Source organism: Mesoplodon bidens, assembly GCF_964165515.1.
Source record: "Mesoplodon bidens genome assembly, chromosome: 2".
Lineage (NCBI taxonomy): Eukaryota > Metazoa > Chordata > Mammalia > Artiodactyla > Ziphiidae > Mesoplodon > Mesoplodon bidens.
The window spans coordinates 37,822,045-37,842,521 of NC_138177.1; the positions used below are offsets into that span (position 1 = coordinate 37,822,045).

General features: G+C 44.0%; 2 protein-coding genes across 4 annotated transcripts in view; one reads left to right on the plus strand and one right to left on the minus strand.

Annotated features, from left to right (window-relative positions):
* Positions 1–3,454, plus strand: part of LHX4 (LIM homeobox 4) — a gene marked incomplete at its 3' end in the record, with an annotated part of 42,903 nt that extends 39,449 nt beyond the window's left edge. Inside the window, exons 4-6 of the mRNA XM_081224923.1 lie at positions 175–329; positions 731–902; positions 3,060–3,454. Coding sequence (XP_081081049.1) covers positions 175–329; positions 731–902; positions 3,060–3,454 — 722 coding nt within the window. The remainder of the gene's footprint in view (positions 1–174; positions 330–730; positions 903–3,059) is intronic.
* A 12,018-nt stretch (positions 3,455–15,472) lies between these two features.
* Positions 15,473–20,477, minus strand: part of ACBD6 (acyl-CoA binding domain containing 6) — a 227,947-nt gene continuing 222,942 nt past the window's right edge. For all 3 annotated transcript variants that reach the window (XM_081223493.1, XM_081223492.1, XM_081223490.1), the window contains one exon: positions 15,473–18,499. In XM_081223493.1, the coding sequence (XP_081079619.1) occupies positions 18,345–18,499 (155 nt within the window). In that variant the 3' untranslated portion in view covers positions 15,473–18,344. The remainder of the gene's footprint in view (positions 18,500–20,477) is intronic.

Below are 20,477 nucleotides of genomic sequence, written 5' to 3' on the forward strand. Positions count from 1 at the left end.
CCTGTGGTGCAGGCGTGGGCCCCTGGGGTTTGGGACCACTCCCCTTTGGTATTCCCCCATTTTCCCACACTCTTGCCCATAGCAGGCAAGATTACACGGGGAGAGGAGGAAGGCGGGTTGAGACCCAGCTGCTTCAGATGGGCTGGACCCAGTAAGAAGTGGTTTTCATTGCAGATGACTCAGAGGCCGGAGCTAAGCGACCCCGGACCACCATCACGGCGAAGCAGCTGGAGACATTGAAGAACGCCTACAAGAACTCCCCTAAGCCCGCCCGGCACGTGAGGGAGCAGCTGTCCTCGGAGACAGGCCTGGACATGAGGGTCGTACAGGTGAGACACCAGCCACCCTGGCCCCCAGGCCTCCTTTTCTGACTGGGGATCCCATGCCTGGCGCCACCCAGGCCGGGCCTGGGGCAGGGGTGGAGGGTGTCCTGCAGGTCCCTGCATCTGTGCCCTCCACGTGAGGGAGGCTTCGGAAGTGGTAACCATGGCACCTCATCAGCGGTGTCCCTGATCCCCTGGGGAAGTTGGGCTCAGGGCCACAACCCCCGGAAATTTGCTGAATCAGAGACAGATTTCTGAGGCCCAGGCAGGGGGAGTGGTGGGCACATCCCATTCCTTGCCCTGAGCTCTGCTGAGGCTTCAGTCTTTGTCTTTTGTCTCGGGGACCCTGGGGGCTTTGGGTTCGTGGTGGACGCCCCCCAAGAGTGTCCCTTGTGCTTGTGTGGCAGGTTTGGTTTCAGAACAGAAGGGCCAAGGAAAAGCGGCTGAAGAAGGACGCGGGGCGGCACCGCTGGGGGCAGTTCTATAAGAGCGTCAAGAGGAGCCGGGGAGGCAGCAAGCAGGAGAAGGAGAGCTCGGCAGAGGACTGTGGGGTTAGTGACAGTGAGCTGAGCTTCCGAGGTGAGCAGGGCTGCAGGGGCGAGGCCCAGGCCCTAGGAGAGGCCCCTGGGAAACTAATCCCCGATGCTCACGAGGGGTCTTTCTTGAGGCCTGGCCACCTCCCTCCCGAACACAACCCTCCCTGCAACTTGGGGTAAAGGGCAGGGGGGGAAAGGGTAGTGGCCCTTCCAGAGGGGACAGGGCAGAGGAAACCAGAGCTCTGCTGCGGACACATGGAAGCCGGGTTCCCAGGCCCGTGGGCCCCAAGGCCTCCCCTCCTTGCCTGCGGCCCGGGGCTCCCTCACCATCCCACGCAGCTGTGCAGGACAGCTGTGTCTCTGCCTGCGCCCTGAGCCCCCCTCCTGCGTTTCTCCCCTCGGCCGGGGCACTGGCCTCCCTCCCGTGACCCCCTAGAGTGAGCCCCCTCCTCTCCTGGCAGTGGGAGGATGTGCTCAACGGGCCCTTTGCCCCGGGAAGTCAGTACTGTGAGTGCACGTGAGCTGGGGACTGGCCTCATTCTGAAATCCCTTCCCCCACCGCTCCTGTCATCCGGTCCAGCGCAAACGCTTTGCTGCATGCGCTATATTCAAATGTGTGCGTCAGCAAAGTTGCAAATGGCTGCATGTTTTGGATCCTTCGGTTGTTTGCAAATAGCCATGACGGTTCTCATTCAATGAATCCTCAAATGTGGAAGGTCTTCTGTTGTGGGGCGAAGGGAAGAGTCCTGAGCTGGGGGATCAGAAATCTGGCTTCCGGTTACGGCTCTGTCAAACGGATTCACTTCTCTTGAGCCTCAGTTTCCCCATCTATAAATGGGGAATAACCACATCCTTGCCCACCTCACAGTGTTCTTGGGGATCCATGAACACAACTGACTGTGAATGTGTTTGGGGAAAGCTCAGCACATTTTTACACTTGGAAGACACGACCATCCCCTTTAGGGAGCCTGTGGCTCCCACAGAGGGCCCTGGCCACACGGGATGACAGGTGTAGGCAAAAGGCCAGTTAATGGCCGTTTTACAGTGGAGCTGAGCCTTCATCACCTGCCCCCTCTAAAGGGCATGACTCCCCTCCCCCTTTTCGTTTTTATGGGTGGGGTGAGGGACAGCCTAGGGCTGGTTGTCAGAAGGGATGGGTGTTGAAGTCCACTCTGGGGTGGCCTTGGTAGAAATGGATGCACAGGTCCAGGTGGGAATAGAAAGGAAGTCTGTGGGGCAGCAGATGGCATGAGCTGCCTGCCAGGACCATGATGTCCTGAGAGGACTGTAGCCCAGCCCAGAGGTCTGCCTGTGGGGCCCTGGGGAGGGTTCAAGGGCCTTATGCTCACCTTCCAGACCTCTTGGTGGGGGAGGGGGAAAGCCACTTAATCTCCTCTAAGCTGCTGAAATCAACGTCTGGAACATACAGGATTGTTAAGTCTTGTTTCATAGCTCCTTTCTGTTGGGTGCAGGTGGGTCCCCAGGTTGACATATCATTGGTCTCTCCAGGTAATTATATAATCTTCTTTTTCTTAAGACTAAAATTGCTCACCTCTGTTGGAGAGAGGAATTCTTCCGGGTGGCAAAGGTTCCATTAGATCCCCTTAATGAAATTCTTCATAAAACAAGGTCATTTGCCTTAATCAGTCCAATACTTTGTCCCCAGTGAAGAGCTTATTGATAGACAGAGAAACCAAGTACTTTAATATTGAACCTCTTTCCCAGGTAGACCAGAAGGCTTTTGTACACGTCTTAGAGAGGTCCTCAGCTCCCCTGACTGTATGGGCCTGCTTGTTTCCCAACTAACTGAACCAAGCACTTTTTTCAGCTTGAACACTTTCAGATGAAATCTTGTTAGCACAGAGTTTCTTCCATTTGTGATGTGGAGAACATATGACCCACCAAACCTCAGGTGTTCATATTCCTCAGTGTAGCCATCTTTGTACCTGAGCACACATGGGACCAACAAACTCACCAAACATTTGTCCCGCCTTCTGGGACCTGGGCGTTTGGTCTCTGCAGGTGTGGGTTCTGTTTTTTCCCCTTGATGCGGGTCAGTCTCTGGATGCCAGGCTGACACGTTGGCGTCTGGCTCATGCTTGGGCTTCTTTCCTGGTCGTGTGTATTCCTAGGTTGTGAAGAACAGGGGACCACCGGAGTCCTGGCGGCTGACAATAAATCTCCGTTCTTTTGTCCACAGAGGATCAAATTCTCTCAGAACTTGGCCACACCAATAGGATTTATGGCAACGTGGGGGACGTTACAGGCGGACAGTTAATGAATGGGAGCTTCTCCATGGACGGGACAGGACAATCCTTTCAGGACTTGAGGGATGGGAGCCCCTATGGAATCCCCCAGTCTCCATCCTCCATCTCGTCCCTGCCATCCCACGCTCCTTTGCTCAATGGGCTGGATTACACGGTGGACAGTAATTTGGGCATCATTGCGCATGCAGGGCAGGGAGTCAGCCAGACGCTGAGAGCCATGGCTGGGGGACCCACCTCTGACATCTCCACAGGAAGCAGTGTAGGCTATCCCGACTTTCCAACTAGCCCAGCCTCTTGGCTCGATGAAATGGATCATCCTCCTTTTTAAGCACCTCTCCTCCCCACCCTACCCGTCCTCTGGCTTGACAGAATATCTTCAAGGATCAAAAGAGACTTGCCTTTTAAGGATCAAAAGTGCGCCAATGTGAATTTCCATTATTTTCAATGGAAGTCCTCTGCCGATCCCGGGGAGGTCACGGGACCCCACTAGGGCTTGTTTTCCTGGGAAGTGGTGGGAGAGCAGCCTCGTCTCAGAACACAGCACAGGGGCACAGAGCCCAGAGCGCTAGGGTGCTGGCTTGTTGGCTCCTCCCCCGCCCTGCTTACAGGCTTTGGCTGCACAGTGCTTGGTTGGTGGCATGACTGTGTCAGGCCACCGTGCTCGTTGGGAACTCTGCTCCAACGGGAGTGTCTCATGAGATGCCCCCCGAACCACGGCTCTCACCAGAACCGAGATTCCTGAGGTAGAGGCATCACCGCCCTTGCGTATTGATAAAAGTGATTTCTGGACCACCCTTATTGAGCGCTAATTTTCAAAATAAAAAGTCACTTATTAAAGGTCAGTGGAAAACTTTGATGGCCAGAGCTGGATGTTGAAAACATGCTCCCTCCTCTTTTTTTTTTTTTTGCTGTGAAAATTATGACTTCTTCCCTACCCAGAAATACATGCCGGAGACCATTTGGTCAGTTTTGGTTTTTACGAAATCCCATCTGTATCACTGAATCCCTGATGGCGAGAAGTGCTTTTCATTGCAGGTGACTCTGAGGCTGGAGCTGAGTGGCCCTGGACCATCACAGCGACTGCATGACAAGTCCCCCCGGTGCACAATGTGTCTTTTTAATTTGCCTGTGTTATTTATTCCACAAGACGGGCTGTGGGTTCCAAAATGATCAAAGCTAAAATATGGAGAGAAAAGAACGACAATTAGTGAAAACATTTGTAGACGTTTGGATTCCAAACATGCAGTCTGTTTAGCCAAGTCAGCAGATGCCAGCCTCCCAGAGTTCTCATCCGGGAGGGCGAAATGACATTGTGTCTGTTTTGAGAGAGTTGGCTTAGATGAGCTTGTAACTCCACCCGCCCCCGCTCACCTGCAGCCAACCCTCCTCAGCCCTTGAAAAATGTGAGCTTTCTCTGCTGTACTAGTTGACTCAACTGGAGGACAGTCTTGGCCTCTTCCGAGTGCTAGCAATGCTTCTTGGCCTGTCTTGGTTGGGAGGAATCATTTAGGGAGCGGCCCTAAAATTGTCCAGAGGGTTCCAAATGGTCCTTGGCTGCATCCCTCTGGGTTGCTGGCTGGACTCATGCCAGGCCCTGTGTTGCTCCAGTTCTGCACTCAGAAAGGCAGGGCTCTCCAGCCAGTGGCAGTGCAGAGACTCTCAGCTTGCGGGTCTGCAGTAGTCCATCACCAAGCCTGAGGCAAGGGCAAGGGCAAGCCCTGCTTTATGAGCTGCTGTCTCTGCAACAGACTGCACTTCTACAGGAAATACCGTTGTGAATGGTGCTACAAGGCCCACTCTACGCCACACGTCTGTCCGTCAGGAAGCTCTCCATGGGCATACTGAATTTAGCCAGGTGGAATTTATTCCAGTCCCCTTGGGAAATGGTGGTTTGCTTCTTCTGGCCTCCCATTCTCTTAAGATCAGCAGAGTGGGAAAGGGTAAGATGGTATTGCCTTTCTTTCACAGCAAGTGATGGGGCCAAAGCACCTAAGGACCCTTCCTTCTGGGAATGGCTTTGAGGACCGCAAAGATTTAGGCATAAGGTAGGCAGACTAAAGGAAGAGATAAACACTTCCTTTTTGAATGCTCCATCTTCTGTAAACTCCTTTCCAGGACTAAACTACGGTCAGTGAAGCTTCTTAAAAATATATGGTCAGTAAATTCCTGGATCAGCCTTCAGGCCATCTTTGTTCTCTGATCAATTTTGTAGTGTACCCTTATTTTTTGATGTGCTCGATTGTTGTGATTTTTTGCTTGGGGAGTCTGCAAATGTAGGCCCTCTGCGGGAGGTTCCAGGTGTAGGGATGATGGTGTGTTAAGCCTGGCCAGTGCTGTGCTATGGGGAATTCCCCAATAATGTGACTATTCGGGGTGGGGATGGAGACACAAATGCAAGGTAACAAGTCGTGTGAAGGAAAGTGCAACCATCTTTTTGGAGGACAGCTTCTTAAGCTCACTGTTCTTACAGGCTGCTACAAAACACAGGAGAAAGACTGCTGGGTTAAAACCAGTTAAAAACTGCCCCACCCAGACCACTGTCTCAGCTTGATTACTTGGAGTAGTATCTCATGGGACGTCAGAGGCGCTTCGTAGTTTTGGCGAGTGCAGTACCACGAGAGCAGGCTCTTTAAGGGGGAGCATCCCCCTGTGTAGCACTGCTTTTGGAGACCAGATGAAATCAACCAGTTTTTGTTTTTTTAGGTGGGTTAATCATGCTCACTCCCTATTCACGGGCAGGAGACATGGGAGGCCTTCCTCATTCATACAGTAACAGGAGTCTCTTGAGGAACTCAGTGAATAGTGCAGGTGACATCATGATGTCGGGAGGAGCTCCTCTGGTTTGTTGGGGTTGGCTAGCTGGGAGAGCTCTTGAGTGAGCCCTGGTCAGAAAGCCAGGAGAGCTGGATGTGAGTTCCCCAGGGCCACCTCGCCAGAAAGCAGCAAACACTGGTGCTGCATTTAGAAGCACAGTCACAATCGGTCTCAGATTTTAAGTGGATCTCCTTGCAAGTGGGATTAGTGTTATGCATGGGCTGGTGCCACCAACGAGCCGCAGGTCAAGACAGTTCCTTGGCTTTTTTGAGCCTCAGGGATGGAGAAGAACAGAACTACCCTGAGATTCGGGTCCAGGCGCTCCTCGATCGCTCAGTAGTCTGTTATTGATGTATAAGGTGTTATGTGGAAGCTGTTTTCCCCTTTGCGAAATGACATGGATGAATTTTAAAAACAAGATGAGACCTTCTGGAGGCGTTGACAATATTTGGACCTGTCTTTGGCTCTAGGAGAGCTGTTTACTAGCAACTGTTATCTGCAGTGCCTGGCTGATGGACCTGAGGGTAGGAGGCTTCTGAATCCAGGAGCAACTGAATAATATATATATAAAAAAAACAAGCCCAAGTTTCCAATGGTAACTGATATAAGCAAAAACGGGATCTGTGGGGCTATGGAAGAATCTATATTTGCTGAAAAGTAGTAAGACCATGGAGGAAATACCAAATGCAAGGGCTAAGCTGGCCACTGGGTAAATCGCATTGTGGGGAAGCCTGGATCCCGGCCCTTTCAGGGACTTGCTGTGCGCCCTGAGGCCAACTCTTTTCCGTCCTTGTGCTTCCTCTTTCTTGCCTCATCTGGCAGTTATAAATATAAAATGAAAATCAACTACCACATTGATGACATTATTCCTGCAAACTAACACCATGAAACACCAGGGAAAGAGGATAAAATTAAGACAGAAGAAAAGCATTTAGCAGTGTCTTTCAATGAGGTTTTTTTTTTTTTTGGCCAATGTAAAACATGAAATCTGGTAAGATCCCTGGGGGCCATTAGATCTTCACAATGAAGTTCACTTTGCAAGAAGTATAAGAAATCTGACAAACAAAAGACATTACCGTCTCTGAAGCTCGAGCTGGTTATTCTGAAACAACTGCCTCCTGGCTGGAGGGGTTTAAGGCTTCAGCTTAGCAAAAGCTGCGAGCTGTGTGACAGGGCACCGTCCAGCACCCCCTCCCGCACGCCCCCGCTCCCGCACGCCACTCACTATAACGACAACTTGGTTATAGCCATGGAAATAATGACCATACCTCCTCAGCCAGCAGGGTCTGGAAGGACCGAGGAGGCTCACTTTTAAACATTGCACTTTAGAAATTGGAAACCGTGAGATGAAGAAAAATTCAATTAAGCGGAAATGAGTTTTGTTTTATTGCCTGCTGCTGAAGGGCTCTGGGCATGCTGAAAGCTAAATAAAAAGCACATCACTGCCTCTCTCTTTCTTGGGTTGGTCAATTGGCCCTTTTTGCAGTCGTCGATCCAACTGTTCTAACACGCTGACTGGATCCAAAAAGAGAGAGCGCAGCAAAGTCACCCCATCCACACGCTGCTTGGTAGGACCACACTGAAAGCACAGTTTCACGCTGCTAGCTCTGGTGAGGAGTGAGCTGCAGGGCTGGGAGGTGCGCCAAGCATCCTTCACCCCGGGAGGAAGAGCACAGGTGGACAGAGCGGGACACCCCATGCTCATCCGCTGCCCACCTAGAGACAAGAAGCATTTGTACGTTCCCCACTTGAGGACGGTGTTGAGCCAAACACATAGGTTCAGGGCTGCAGGATCCCAGAAGCTGCTCTGAACTTGTACTCAAGACCTCAAAGCCTCAGATCCCCTAAGCTCTGGATTGTTGCCCTCACCCTTCGCAGTGTAAATTTTGTACAGTTAAAAAGAAATGAAGTCTCATTTCCTGGAAAAAAAAAAAAAGAAAAAGGAAAAAAAAAAGGACCCACCCATCCTTATTTATTGCCATGTGACTTTGGAACACAGAAGCTGGTGCGTTTGTTTGTATGTGCCTCCTGTGTGTTGGCATGAGATGTGTATGGTAAAACTATGTCCAATAAATATGGAAATTCTTTAGAAGCCAGCGTGTCTTGCTTTTCATTTGGTTTTCTGGAAGTTTTTCTCTTGACATAAGAAAAAGCTGTGCTGACATGGGTTCCTTTGATCATCAGAAGGAAACCCAAGATACAACTCTGAATGCAGAACCACTTACAACTGTGAATACCTGCACTACTCTGTGTAAGTGTTGGATAGAGGAAGTTCTCTGATTTTTCTAATACCAATTTTCTGGGGCCCCGTCCTCTGCTTCTAGGCTTAAGGAATGGGCAGAGAAAACCTGCTGATCACATAAATTTTAGTTACCGTATGTCCTGTTGTATTTTAAAGTCCTTTATATGTGTACATTTTCTCCCTAGACAAGTATGTGCAAATGTCTATACTTGGGTGAGAGGTGGACAAAGGGATAGAAACACCTCATCAGGGCTCCTGGACAAGCTTTTCCAGGAAAATCTCCGTTCAGGTTTTTTCCCTGCAGGAGGCTTTATTAGTGTGCAGGACCTGAAGTTTAGCTAGAGTGGAAAGAGCAACAGAGATTCTTTAATGAAAAAAAAAAAATTAAAGTCATAGCATTTCTTTAGAGCTGGGATTCCATCCAGGAAAAATGAGTGCTTTTTGCATGAGTGATTAGTTTTGTTTGGTTGAAGAGAAGATCCACACAGAGGTGCACTGAGCAAGACGGTAGCTATTAGCCACTTGTGGCTATTTAAATTGATTAAATAAAATTAAAAGTTTAGTTCCTCACACCAGCCATATTTTAAGTGCTCAACAGCTACATGTGGCTAGTGGTTACTGTATTTGGACACACAGATATAAAACGTTTCTATCATTGCAGAAAGTTCTATTGGACAGTGCTGACAGAGTCTGGCTGAGGAGAATGGGCAGAGATAACTCATCACCTGTTTAGCTACTAGTTATCCTGGAGTACTTGCTGAAGTATTCTCATACTCTGTGGGTAGTACCAACTTCTCTGCCATCAGATTCTGTGTGTGGCATTACACACCAGAACCACTTGCTTAGGTCTGAAGCAGGAGGCTGGGCCCTGGTCCTCTGAGCAGTCTGATGTCCTGACTCAACCCAAGTCCTAGACCCACTTGTGCCCCACAGTCTACCCAGTTAAATAGGAAAGATACTGCCTCCTAGGCAGCATGTCCAGTGAGCCTCTTGGAGGGTTTAAAAGTCTTTTAGTGAAAACTCAGATCTCTGCTATCAAGGAAAGGGGTTGATGGTCCTTTGTCAAATCATCTCTGGTGGTAAATACTTTACTAGGCTGAGAAAGGCAAAAAAACCTTTCCGGGCTAGGGACTAAGGAAGGTGAAGGTGACGGCATCTAGTGGAGTGAGGTGTGGCTAGAGGACCACAGGAGGTACACAGGGACTTTTTTTTCCTTCACTAGCTCAGTCCCTTGGGTGGTTGTTAGGGAAGTTTGTAAAGAGGCTATGCGTTTTCCTGAGGCACTAATAACAGGGCTTGAGAATTCTGCCAGTGTATGCCCTACCCACCATGTCTCTAGTCTCGTGTCCTCAAACCCCTCATCACCAGCCTGTTTATGTTGAATCTTTGCTTTCCATACACTAACAATTGTTTTGAGTGTATCAGGCTGACAATTCATTGGACCATTTCCACTTTGTGCTCTAGTGTACACAGTTCCCACCACAGTGATAATCTAGTAACTTATTGGCATTATGAAATGTGTTCTCAGCTCACAAAGGAAGGAGAGGGAGGATCTGGTCCTTTTTAAATTTTCCTTTGGTTTGGTCACTACAGACCAGCTCCTGAGCAGTGTGATTCTCCTGACAGTGGCTTTTCAAAAGGAGAGTTGTTTAAAGACAAATAAAGGAAAGAAATCACTGGCTAGAAAGAATGAAATAAGACACAAACTCAGGAGATAAAAGGCTCAACAGTCAGCGTTTTCCACCTCTTTCCCAGCTCTACAGCTAAAATCAGAAAAGGATAAAAAGCAATCAAAGGCAAGTCAGTATGTTGTAAATTTTAACCAATTGCCAAACTAGAAGTAAAATCATGAGAGGTGATCCTCAGCGTATCTGAATGTATCTTCTTAGATTTGATATTTGAGACATGGTTTAAAAATTGTCCTTTACAGTCTAAATGGAAAATTGTTGCATCCCTTTGCCAAGCCTCCTAGAAAGGCTATTTCAGTTTTATCATTTGGAACTCCCGGTGCCTCTCCTCATTATGGCTGTGCTGTGAGTGGGGAGGGACGGAGCTGGGTCTGGATGCTTATTTGGGTTGTGACTGCCTCAGGGAAATAAGCAATGGTCAGCCACTGCTGCTGGGGAGACACTGTGAGTTAGGAGGGAGGAAAAAACCCCACAAAGTTTATAAAATGGGGCCAAATCATTAGGAAGAGGGAACTTTTTATTATCATAATTCTAAAAGAAGTAATAAAAATAACCCATCCAAACTATTAAATTAAGTCTTCTAAATGATCAGCTGCTGCCCTAGGAGAGTGTATTACATCCTGTCAGAGAAAGCGGGTATGGCTTCTGCATGTATAACATTTGTCCCTTTGTCACTCTTTCATTTTTTCTCATTTTTGTCCAGTATGGCTTCAGGATTTTCCTTTAAAACCCTTTCCTTTGGTGATTCTTCCTTTGGCCATCTCCCCTGTTAAACACAAAGACTGAATTTAGGTATGTTATTAACTGGTATGTTATTCTGTAGTTAAACGAACAAGTCACAGGCCATCCCTGACAGAACCCATGTTTGCCCTTCTCATGGAAGGGGCTCCAAGGAGAAAAAGGTTTCCACGTGACTTATTCATCCTTCAGGTTGTTTAGCAGACCACTGAAATGGTCAGAACTTTCAAGGCTGATACAGGCGAGGCTGTCTCTAGAGTTGGGGGAGAGTTTTTTGGTTTTGTTTTTGTTTTGTTTGTTTTCTAAGATTTATGTTTCTCTCGCTTGCCAACCCTGGACCAGGATCTCCTGTTGGTTGGGAGGGGCTTGGGGATTTTGGAAAGGCTGGGAATTGCTTCCTGAAAGATATAATATAAATCCCCAAAAGTGGTCTTGGCACACACTTGGAGTTGGAAATAAGCAGTTTTTTTTCCCCAAAGGCCATTAAAATGGTAAATAGGTTTCAACAGATGGCTTCAGCACAGCAGTGGAAAGCCCAGGCAAGGACTTTGGGGTTAAATCTCATTATTTTAGTCACCTGAGACTGGCATATTATTCCAGAAAAACAAACATTAATAAAGTTGACAGCTCTCTCCTCAGCTCTAAAACAGAGACAGTGAAGGTTGTCTTCTCACTGGCAAGCTGATGGGGGGCTGCCTGTGACCTAGGGAATTGAATGTCACTTTTTTTTGACACTTGTCAAACTACAGCTCACCCAGTCTACAGGAATATGATAACCAAGAACCTATATTACTGATGGGCCAGGACTTTTATACTCAATATGTTGCTGGCTTTATTATTTTTTTCGGAATCATTTTAACATTTAATGCTTCTCAATTAAAGTGATTTCCTGGAGTGGATGCCAAGCTTCATTTAGAATGCGCATTAACCACTTTCTGTATCGGTAGTTAAAGGCACTGAGGGATTTAAACAGCAATCCACAAGTCTGTTCAGTCAAGGTTTGGTGGAATAAAGCAGATTATAAACAATAATATATGTCTTTCTCTTCTTTTTTTGGAAGGGTTCCAAACTCACAAACGGAGCTAAAGTGCTATAAACATATCCAGGACTAAGCTTTGGGCTCTGCAAATGTACTCCATGAAAGCCACGGGCACTGGCGGTGCCACTTTTTATCCTGTGTGTGTACGTGTGCATGTACTTTAAAAGAGCTTTTTATTACACAAAGTGTCCATCAACTGAACTTACCTTCTAAACATTAAAATGGAAACCGGGATTGCTACACAAGTGAGAGGAAAAATAAATCCTGGCTGCAGTGTGGATGATGAATTTGCTGCTGCTGCTGCCCAGGGCAGCCCATTGAAACGCACCTCTCTATTCCTTAATGCCCTCATAGTCCTTTAAGTTCAGTCACTGCATCCAGTAGTTTTAGGTTCAAATGGCCTTTTTCCACCTATAAGAGAAACCCACACTGAGTGCCTAGAGTTCTACCACGAGGCAGATGCATGTTATAGGGGCAGGTCCTTGGATGTTTCCCTTCTGGTTCTAACCTCAGTGTTCTAGCTGAGAACTCATGTTCATTCCTTCTAAGACATGTAGGAAGGAAACAAGGAAGATTCTGTCCTGAGTGTAAACTAGCATGTACCTTGTGAACATCCTGATCTGGTTTTTAGGGCTGGGGGCGCTCTATTGCTGGAAGAAGGAATACTGCCCTCAGAAATGACTCCAGTTCATGAATTTCCAAAAGAAGAGAGAGTAAAAATGTAAAACAATCACTTATTTTATAACTTTGTGAAGAAAAAGTGATGTAACAAAACACAGGTAAGAAAAATTTGAATAATTTATATATAAAAGTAAAAACAGTAATAAATAAAAACTATGAACTCCTAATAACTATGATGATCCGTACAAGGATTAAGCCATTAAGTTCTGCTTTTCAAGTAGGAGCATGACAACAATATTTCAAGGGTAAGTGAATAAAGATGAGATTAAATAGCTTTTCCTGTTCAATCCTTTAGTGTAATGCCAATTAATGCATATTTGAAAAATTGATCATACTTGGTGCATAATAAACCTTAGATGATAAGTATAACAAGGAAGCTTTTTTTTTCTTCAGTCTGATAATCACTATACTTTGACCTAAACCCCTCTGATTAAGTAGCTGTGTATGGTTACTGAAATAATTAAAGATGCTCAAGGTAAAGCTCCAGTAATGATCATAATAATTTTTCAAATCACATGATTATAAAAGACTGCATTGAAGGCTTTTTTTTTTTTTTTTTTTTTTTTTTTTGCGGTAGGCGGGCCTCTCACTGTTGTGGCCTCTCCCCTTGCAGAGCACAGGCTCCGGATGCGCAGGCTCAGCAGCCATGGCTCACGGGCCTAGCCGCTCTGCGGCATGTGGGATCTTCCCAGACCGGGGCACGAACCCGTGTCCCCTGCATCGGCAGGCGGACTCTCAACCACTGCGCCACCAGGGAAGCCCTAGGCTTTTTATGCTATAAGGAGGAAGTCCAATATGTATATATAAAATCCACGAAGAGGCCTGATAAGGCACCTCTGAGTGTGGTTGCTTTTGTTTTCATTTTCACTCATCCTGATAATGTGGTACAGGGAAAACTTTCGGACTTGGTATTACAGGTTTGGAAAATCACCTTGATTCTGGAAAAATAAGATCATGTATATTGAAGTGTTTTATATTTATATAATAAAGCTTATATAAAGATGGGCATTTCTACTGTTTCTATTTGTATAACCTTGGACAATTTCCCTAACAATTCTGAGTTTCAATTTCCTCATTTGTAAAATAGAGAAAATACCAATTATTTCTACTTTTATAATTATTCTGAGGTTCAGTTAAGATGCTTGTGTATAAAGTCCTATACAAGGTAAGGTGTGATTACTGTTAACATCATTGAAGTTAAGATGTATTGACTGTAAGATACATTAGTTTATGCATTATTAAGAAAAAAAATGCTGCCAATTCAACTATAACATTGTTTGTAAAAGACATCCAATTTTGGATACTTTAAAATGTGAAAAAATGTGCATCTTAAAATTCATCGAATATAGGATTACGGCTACTATTGAAACATCTGACACAAAACGCCTTAGGGTTGGGATTTAAAATTCACTCAATAAATATCTAAACTTGATATTTTCATTACTGAATTGTTGGTGGGTTACATACTTTTTTGTGATAAACATTTACTTATGAAGGGCATTTTTAGGGATCTGAAGTTTGATGAAAGCCTTCGTTTCAACTGTTAAATGCTAAATAAGCATTTGAAAGTCTTCATGTTCAGCTGAAGCATATATTAGCCTGGGCACTAACCCTTCTGCAACCCAAGATCATCTCTGTTCCCATCACACACCTTGTTCATTAATCCTCAGAGATGCCATATTGTACACGGAATAATAACCCATAGCCGAGTAGTTAAACCTGGCAGGAAGCTAAGAAATACCTATTTAATGGAAAGGTTCACTGGATTATGGCAACCCTTTAGCTGGAAAATGCTGAAACATTAAAAAAAAAAAAGCTATAATAGATACGATTCTAGATATTATACTTTGGTTGTTACCCTTCTACCTAACAAGCATTAGAGATAACAGTATGTGTTCAGTTGGCTGACTTCTTATCTCTTTATTAGAGACATAGTTATAGTAGGTTTAAAAGATTTACTTTTTGATTATTAACATTAATTTCTATGAGACTTTTCGATATCTCATGCAATATCTTGAGATAACATCATATAAGTACTTCTAAAGTTCCATGATAATGGGAAAAGGGAATGACAGTGGCCTAGAACAGTGCCTGTCATTTAGAAGGCTCTCAAGGAATATTTGTGGATTGAATGGAGGAGGAGCTTCAAAACTTCACATGAGTTTTGTGGTCTAATAAAGGGCTGAGATTCAGCAGACTTGGTCCTAACTGTGGCTCTACTACTACTCTGTGACTTTGGGCAAGTTAAGTAACCTGTTAATGTCTCAGATTCATCCTCTTTTAAGTGGCCTTAAGAGCCCGTGCACTACCTACTCTACAGGGTTACTGTGGAGGGATGACAGATGAGATAATGCCCGTGAAAGCGTTCTGAAAAGTCAAAAGAGCTAAATGCATAAAAAAAGCCATCATTAGTCACACAGAACTGAACATGTGGGCTCATTTCTGCCCTGCAGCAGAACCAGAGGTCAAATAGGTCAGGCTCCAACTTTTTGGCCAGGGCCTCTTTAAAAATTTCCAATCGTGGTGATCAGTGATAAAACTGTATGTGTATTGTTGGAATCTTGACCAATGGTTTTAAAAAAAGATGCACTTCTCTCATTCTTTCAAATAGGCACAGCAAGACCCCATACATCATCCGGTAGAAGCACTTAAAACTATGAAAATTGGTTCAGTCAACATATTACTGTATTTCATTCAAGAATGAAATACTGTAACAAGAAGCCAGAAAAAAAGGGGTTCTAAATGGGATTCACAGACCACTGTGGAGTTCAGAGATGGGCTTCAGGAGACCTGTGAACTCCTCAAAATTCCATGTGCAACACTGCATTCTACGGGGAGAGTGATCTGGAACTCCGCAAGAGTTAACACTGATTTAGCTGACTCAGCAAGAGTTCTGAAGGTAACAGTGATTCAGATGCTTTTCTTTGCCTCCTCTGTAATGTTTGTTTACATGATTCTCTTTTTATTCCTTGTTTTTCACTAGTGTGTATCAAGACTACTGTGAAGGCAATCAGGGCCTCTTAGATCAGTTGATAGAGGGCAAAGTAAATGACAGCGTTGAATAAATATTAAATACAGAAAGAGCCATTAGCGTTGTTCTGATCACAATATCTCCAGGAAAGAAAAAGAAGAAAAAGCAACAAATTTCCTTTTTCACTTTATTAAGGGCATAGGAAAATGGGGTTAGGTATGTTTTTATGTGTAGACACACATCTATAGAGGTGTCTGGAGGACAAGACAATAGAATAAATGTGGAACCGAGAAGGAGGTTCAAGTAGAAAGGTAAAATATAAATAGTCTAGAAAATGCAAGTTGTAAAGTAGCAAAAAGCAACTATTCACAACACTGACAAACGTCTTTAGTTACCCACTACCTAAAGATGCCTCCAAGCCAACTGGTTTCCAGTTTGGGAACACAATGGAGACTCAATTTTTAAAATTCTCATGTACACTAAAAATAACAAATCAGAGAGTTTGAACCAAGGATGAGGTAAACAAAATCCCAATCCCAGTAAACATTAAAAAAAAAAGGCTGAACAATTATTTTGAAGTTCTAGTTGAATCATGACTAGAAATGAACCTTCAGGGAATTCCCTGGCGGTCCAGTGGTTAGGGAATTCCTTTCACTGCTGAAGGCATGGGTTCAATCCCTGGTCGGGGAGCTAAGATCCCACAAGCTGCATGGCGTGGCCAAAGAAAGAAGAGATGAACCTTCAGAAAAAGGTTTTCTAGGATATTTTCAAATACTAATTGGCTTGAACATCACTAATCTGTCCAGGAAAAAAAAATTCTGCAAAACAAAACCAAACTTACACTAAAAGTATGTCCTAGTTTTATCCTGCTGAACTATACGAAAAAATGGTTCATCACATATCTGAGGAAGTTAGCCAGCTTTTTGGTTCAGTATATTTGTGTCCTTTGCTTGGTGGTAACCGCTGCAGCTTTGGCAGTGGAACTCATGATCTGGCTGAAGTGTGATGCACTTCATAATAGTTCAATAATTTAAGGGGAATGAAAACAAACCAAGATCCAGTTTTCTCTGACATTTATGAATGAAATCGTCCCCTTAATAAGGCACAGGGAGATGATCCATAGATTGTTATATACAACGGTAAGGTTTTTGAAAATTCAGATACGGGCAACAGAAGTATAGAGATTTTGGAACCTGATTTTAAAATGCACTTGAAAATGTTAAGTTGATGACTGCTTTTAGTGATAGCTTTCAATGCAAATGTGAAACCTTAAAATAAAATTAATAAAAACCAAATTACATTCTTTATTTAAAAACAACCTGTTTTGGATGTGGCAAGGCAGCTTATTAAAAACTTGTCTAATACATACCCAGGATGAATTACAAAAGAGAAATGAAAAAAGGAGCTCCTTGATAGCTTCTTGCTCAGATAACTACCCTGTAAATTGGAAATGAATAAACACTTTTTGATTTGCTAATGTCCGAAAAATGCACAAAGTAATATCAGTTAAAAGCTGCATGCAACATCTTGGTCACTTTTACTGTAACTAATGAATAATGTTACTTAAAACACATTCAATTAATGTGGAACATGAGAGAATTTAGCTGAACAGTAGGTTGCAATGTAGCTGGGACTGTGGGAAAAGAACAGATAATGAAGAGAAACCTCTGCTAGAATTACAGTAACATTTCAGTATGTACTAACGTGCTTATCACTTCCACAGATAATTAAGAAGCCATTTAAAAAATGAATAATCTTGGTGAGTGGTTTTGGTTTACATCTCAGAAAATAAGAGGTTAGAAAAATCACAAAATAAGCAGCATTATTAATATGCCTCATTTCTGCTCTCGAGGGGCTTGTTCCAGAAGGACAGGTTAGCTTGAGCTAATGAAACTCTTGTCCATTGTTGAGGGCTCCACTAAACAAGTTTATTACTTGTTATCTTAGGAGTGACACGTTAAAAAATTATCTTTTAAATGGTCATCTTGGCATCTCAACTTGTTTCTTCATTTCTCTTCCTATGACAACTATCTACTTTCCTCACATAATAAGAAATGTCAAGGAATTTCCCAGATGGAGTTCTTGAGGCTTAAAGGGGAAAATGTAGGGAGCCAGTTTCAACAGTGGCATACTTGTCTATCCTTTACATAAAACCTGTGGCGTACTTGTCTATGTTTTTAATAAAAAATAGAAGTGCTCCAGAAATAACTTCAATCACACCTAAGTATTGGGGCATTACGGCTGTTTCATATTAGACCCAAATAGGTCTAACAGTTCAGGCCTGAGCTAGTTACAGAGACTGCTGCCATATGCAACAGGAACATTACAGCCAATTAAAAGGGCCCTAGGGAGGTTCCTCCCTGTTTTGTAAACATGAGTTTAAGGAATCCTGACCTAACCAGTGCATTCTCTACAATCTGTGTTTCCATCCTAAGATGTCCAAGATTCTGAGGTTTTTCCGTAAATCTGGTTGTTCCTCTGATTTCTATATCCCTTACGTGACAAAACTCTGCCCTTTCTCTCTTTGGCTTTCTTAACAGCCCTCTTTTTTCCTATCTTCCCAAATCTGTCTGACAAAAGAATAGATGTTTTAGCTACTTATTCAGACCATCTGTACCAAATGCCATGAGACCGTGTGAGCTCCACCATATTGGGATTTCATGGAACTTTCCCTAATTGTCGGTGTAGTACTGCCGGTTCTACTTCCCTTCTGTATGCTTTTTAAAAGAGCAGTCATGTTTAATATTGTGAAATACGATGCGTCTCCTCCTCTCCCAGCCTCTAGGACATTGATAAATTTCAGAGCACGTTCAGCGGAATCGGATTGTATTATGTACAGTACACATGTTCATCACCAAACGGTACTCGCTGGAATATATGCAAGTAGAAGGAATTGCTGAGACTTCAAAACCCCAGTTTCTCACAACTGATCTTATTAGCCAGTGTATACCAAAGATGGGTGGCAAAAGAAGTGTTATTTTTTGAAGTTTTCTTTAACCACTGAAGCCCTGTGCCGTTATAGACTGTGGGTTTCCAGTCTTTTGATTAAGCCTTGCCAGTCGTGTGCCGCTGTAACATCAAAGTGACCTCTCTGCACCCTGTCGCCTCCTCCGGCAGGCAGCCGTCCTGGTCTCGGAGTGTGGGGTCGGCGCCGGACTGGAGCAGCAGCTCAACAATGTCCAAAAATTCACAGGCAGCAGCTGACAAGAAAATCGACAAATACGAAAACCAAGTTACCATGAGACAGAGAGTACTAAACTTCAGCAGGAAAGGCAAGTGCTGAGCAATAAGGAATCCTGAACAGTGGGCGACGGGACAGTGGCTGGGGGGTGATGAGGCCTTGTAATGGAACTGCGCCGTGACGGTGGGTTTGCCAGTGTTAGGAAAATCAAATTTGCCTTTGTGGTTGCCCAGAAGCTAACAAACAAATACATTTTTTTAAATTGTGAGGCTTCTGGACTCTATTCTTCAGGATGGGATGAAGGGAAGGAACAAAAATAGTTTAAGTATTTCATTTACTTTGATCAAAATGATAGGTTTGTAGGCTAAGTCAAAAGGCTCAAAATACTGTAAATGTCAAAGAAAAGATTTTGTTTTGTCTTTGAAGAGGGAATAACTGGGTAACTAACTGAACTTTAAAATTCGTAAATGAAGAAAGAAAAAAAGGTGGCCTAGTAATCAGACCACCCCTCTAAAGCAACCTTAAAAAAATGGCACCAATCACACAAGACACAGGAAGAGGAAAAGGACCTACAGATATCAAGACTTATTATGAAGATGGTATGGTACTGCCCCCAGGATGGACAAACAGACCAAAGGGCTAGAAGAGAGAGCCATCCATTCTTTTGCACACGTACAGAAACTTGATTGTGACAATGCTGGCATTGAAGATCAGCGAAGAAACAAAGCTCCATTAATTAGATGGCACTGAGACAACTGGGCTAAAGTCAAAAATAGGCATTTCACACAAGATAAAACATAAATAGCAACAAACATATGAGAAGATGAGCAACCACATTAGTAATCACGGAAATAAAAATTAAAACCAGGAGATACCATTTCATACCCACTAGATAATTGAAAACTAAAAACTGAGACAATACCAAGCATGAAGGAGGCCAGGAGCAAGGGAAACTCCCCTCTGGACTGTGGAGAGTGTACACTGTGCATCACTTTGGACAACACTTTGGACAACAAGTTGGCATTACACGTTAAACCTAAACAAATGCCTACCCTTGGACCCAGCAATTCTACTCCTAGTTATACTCTCTAGAAACCTTTGCATGTATTCTCTGGGAGATATCTGCAAGAATGTACATATAGTAGCCCTGTTTGTGATAGACCCCAAATGTAGACAACTCAAATGCCCATTAAGAATAACATGTAAAAATAAAATATTGTTTACATATACAATGAAATCCCTTACCAAAATGAAAACTAATGACCTATAGCTTCATATAACATGAGTATATCTCTAGAACATAATGTTGAAGGGAAAAAGCAAATTAGAAGGATACATACAGTATGTTTCCATTTAAACACAATTTTAAAAACAGGCAAGACTAAACACCATTATTCAGAGACACAAATATGAAGTGAAACTCTAAGGGAAAATAGTGGTATGAAATTTGGGACAGTGCTAATCTGGGGTGGGGGGCGGTATAGGGAAGGCCGTATAATTGGATAGGCACACACACAGGGGTTTCAAAGATACTGGCAATGTTCTCTTTCTTAAACTACATGGTAGGTATATAATTTTTTAAAGGTACGTTTTAAATTCTTCATATACATTTTATATACAATTTTGTAGTGTGATATATTACACAACAGCAACAACAAAAGGTTTTTAAAAGAAAGGGAGAGCAAGAAGGGTAAGTAGTTTGATTCAATGAGTATTTTACTGAATACATACCATACCAGTCCTATCAAGGATACAGGTAAGATTCCTGCTCTAAGGAACCTAGAAGGATGAGTAAACACTGTGGCAGGCGGACACACACACACACACACACACACACACACACACACCTGCAAAGGTGAGGGGGATGGAGAGAGGAAAGCTAAGGGATCAGGAAAAATACTACAAGTAGGTGGTATGTAAGCTGAGCTTTGAGGACAGAGTAAAATTCCAGGTAAACTTAGAAGAAAAGGCATGCAGAGTGACAAAACAACATTAAG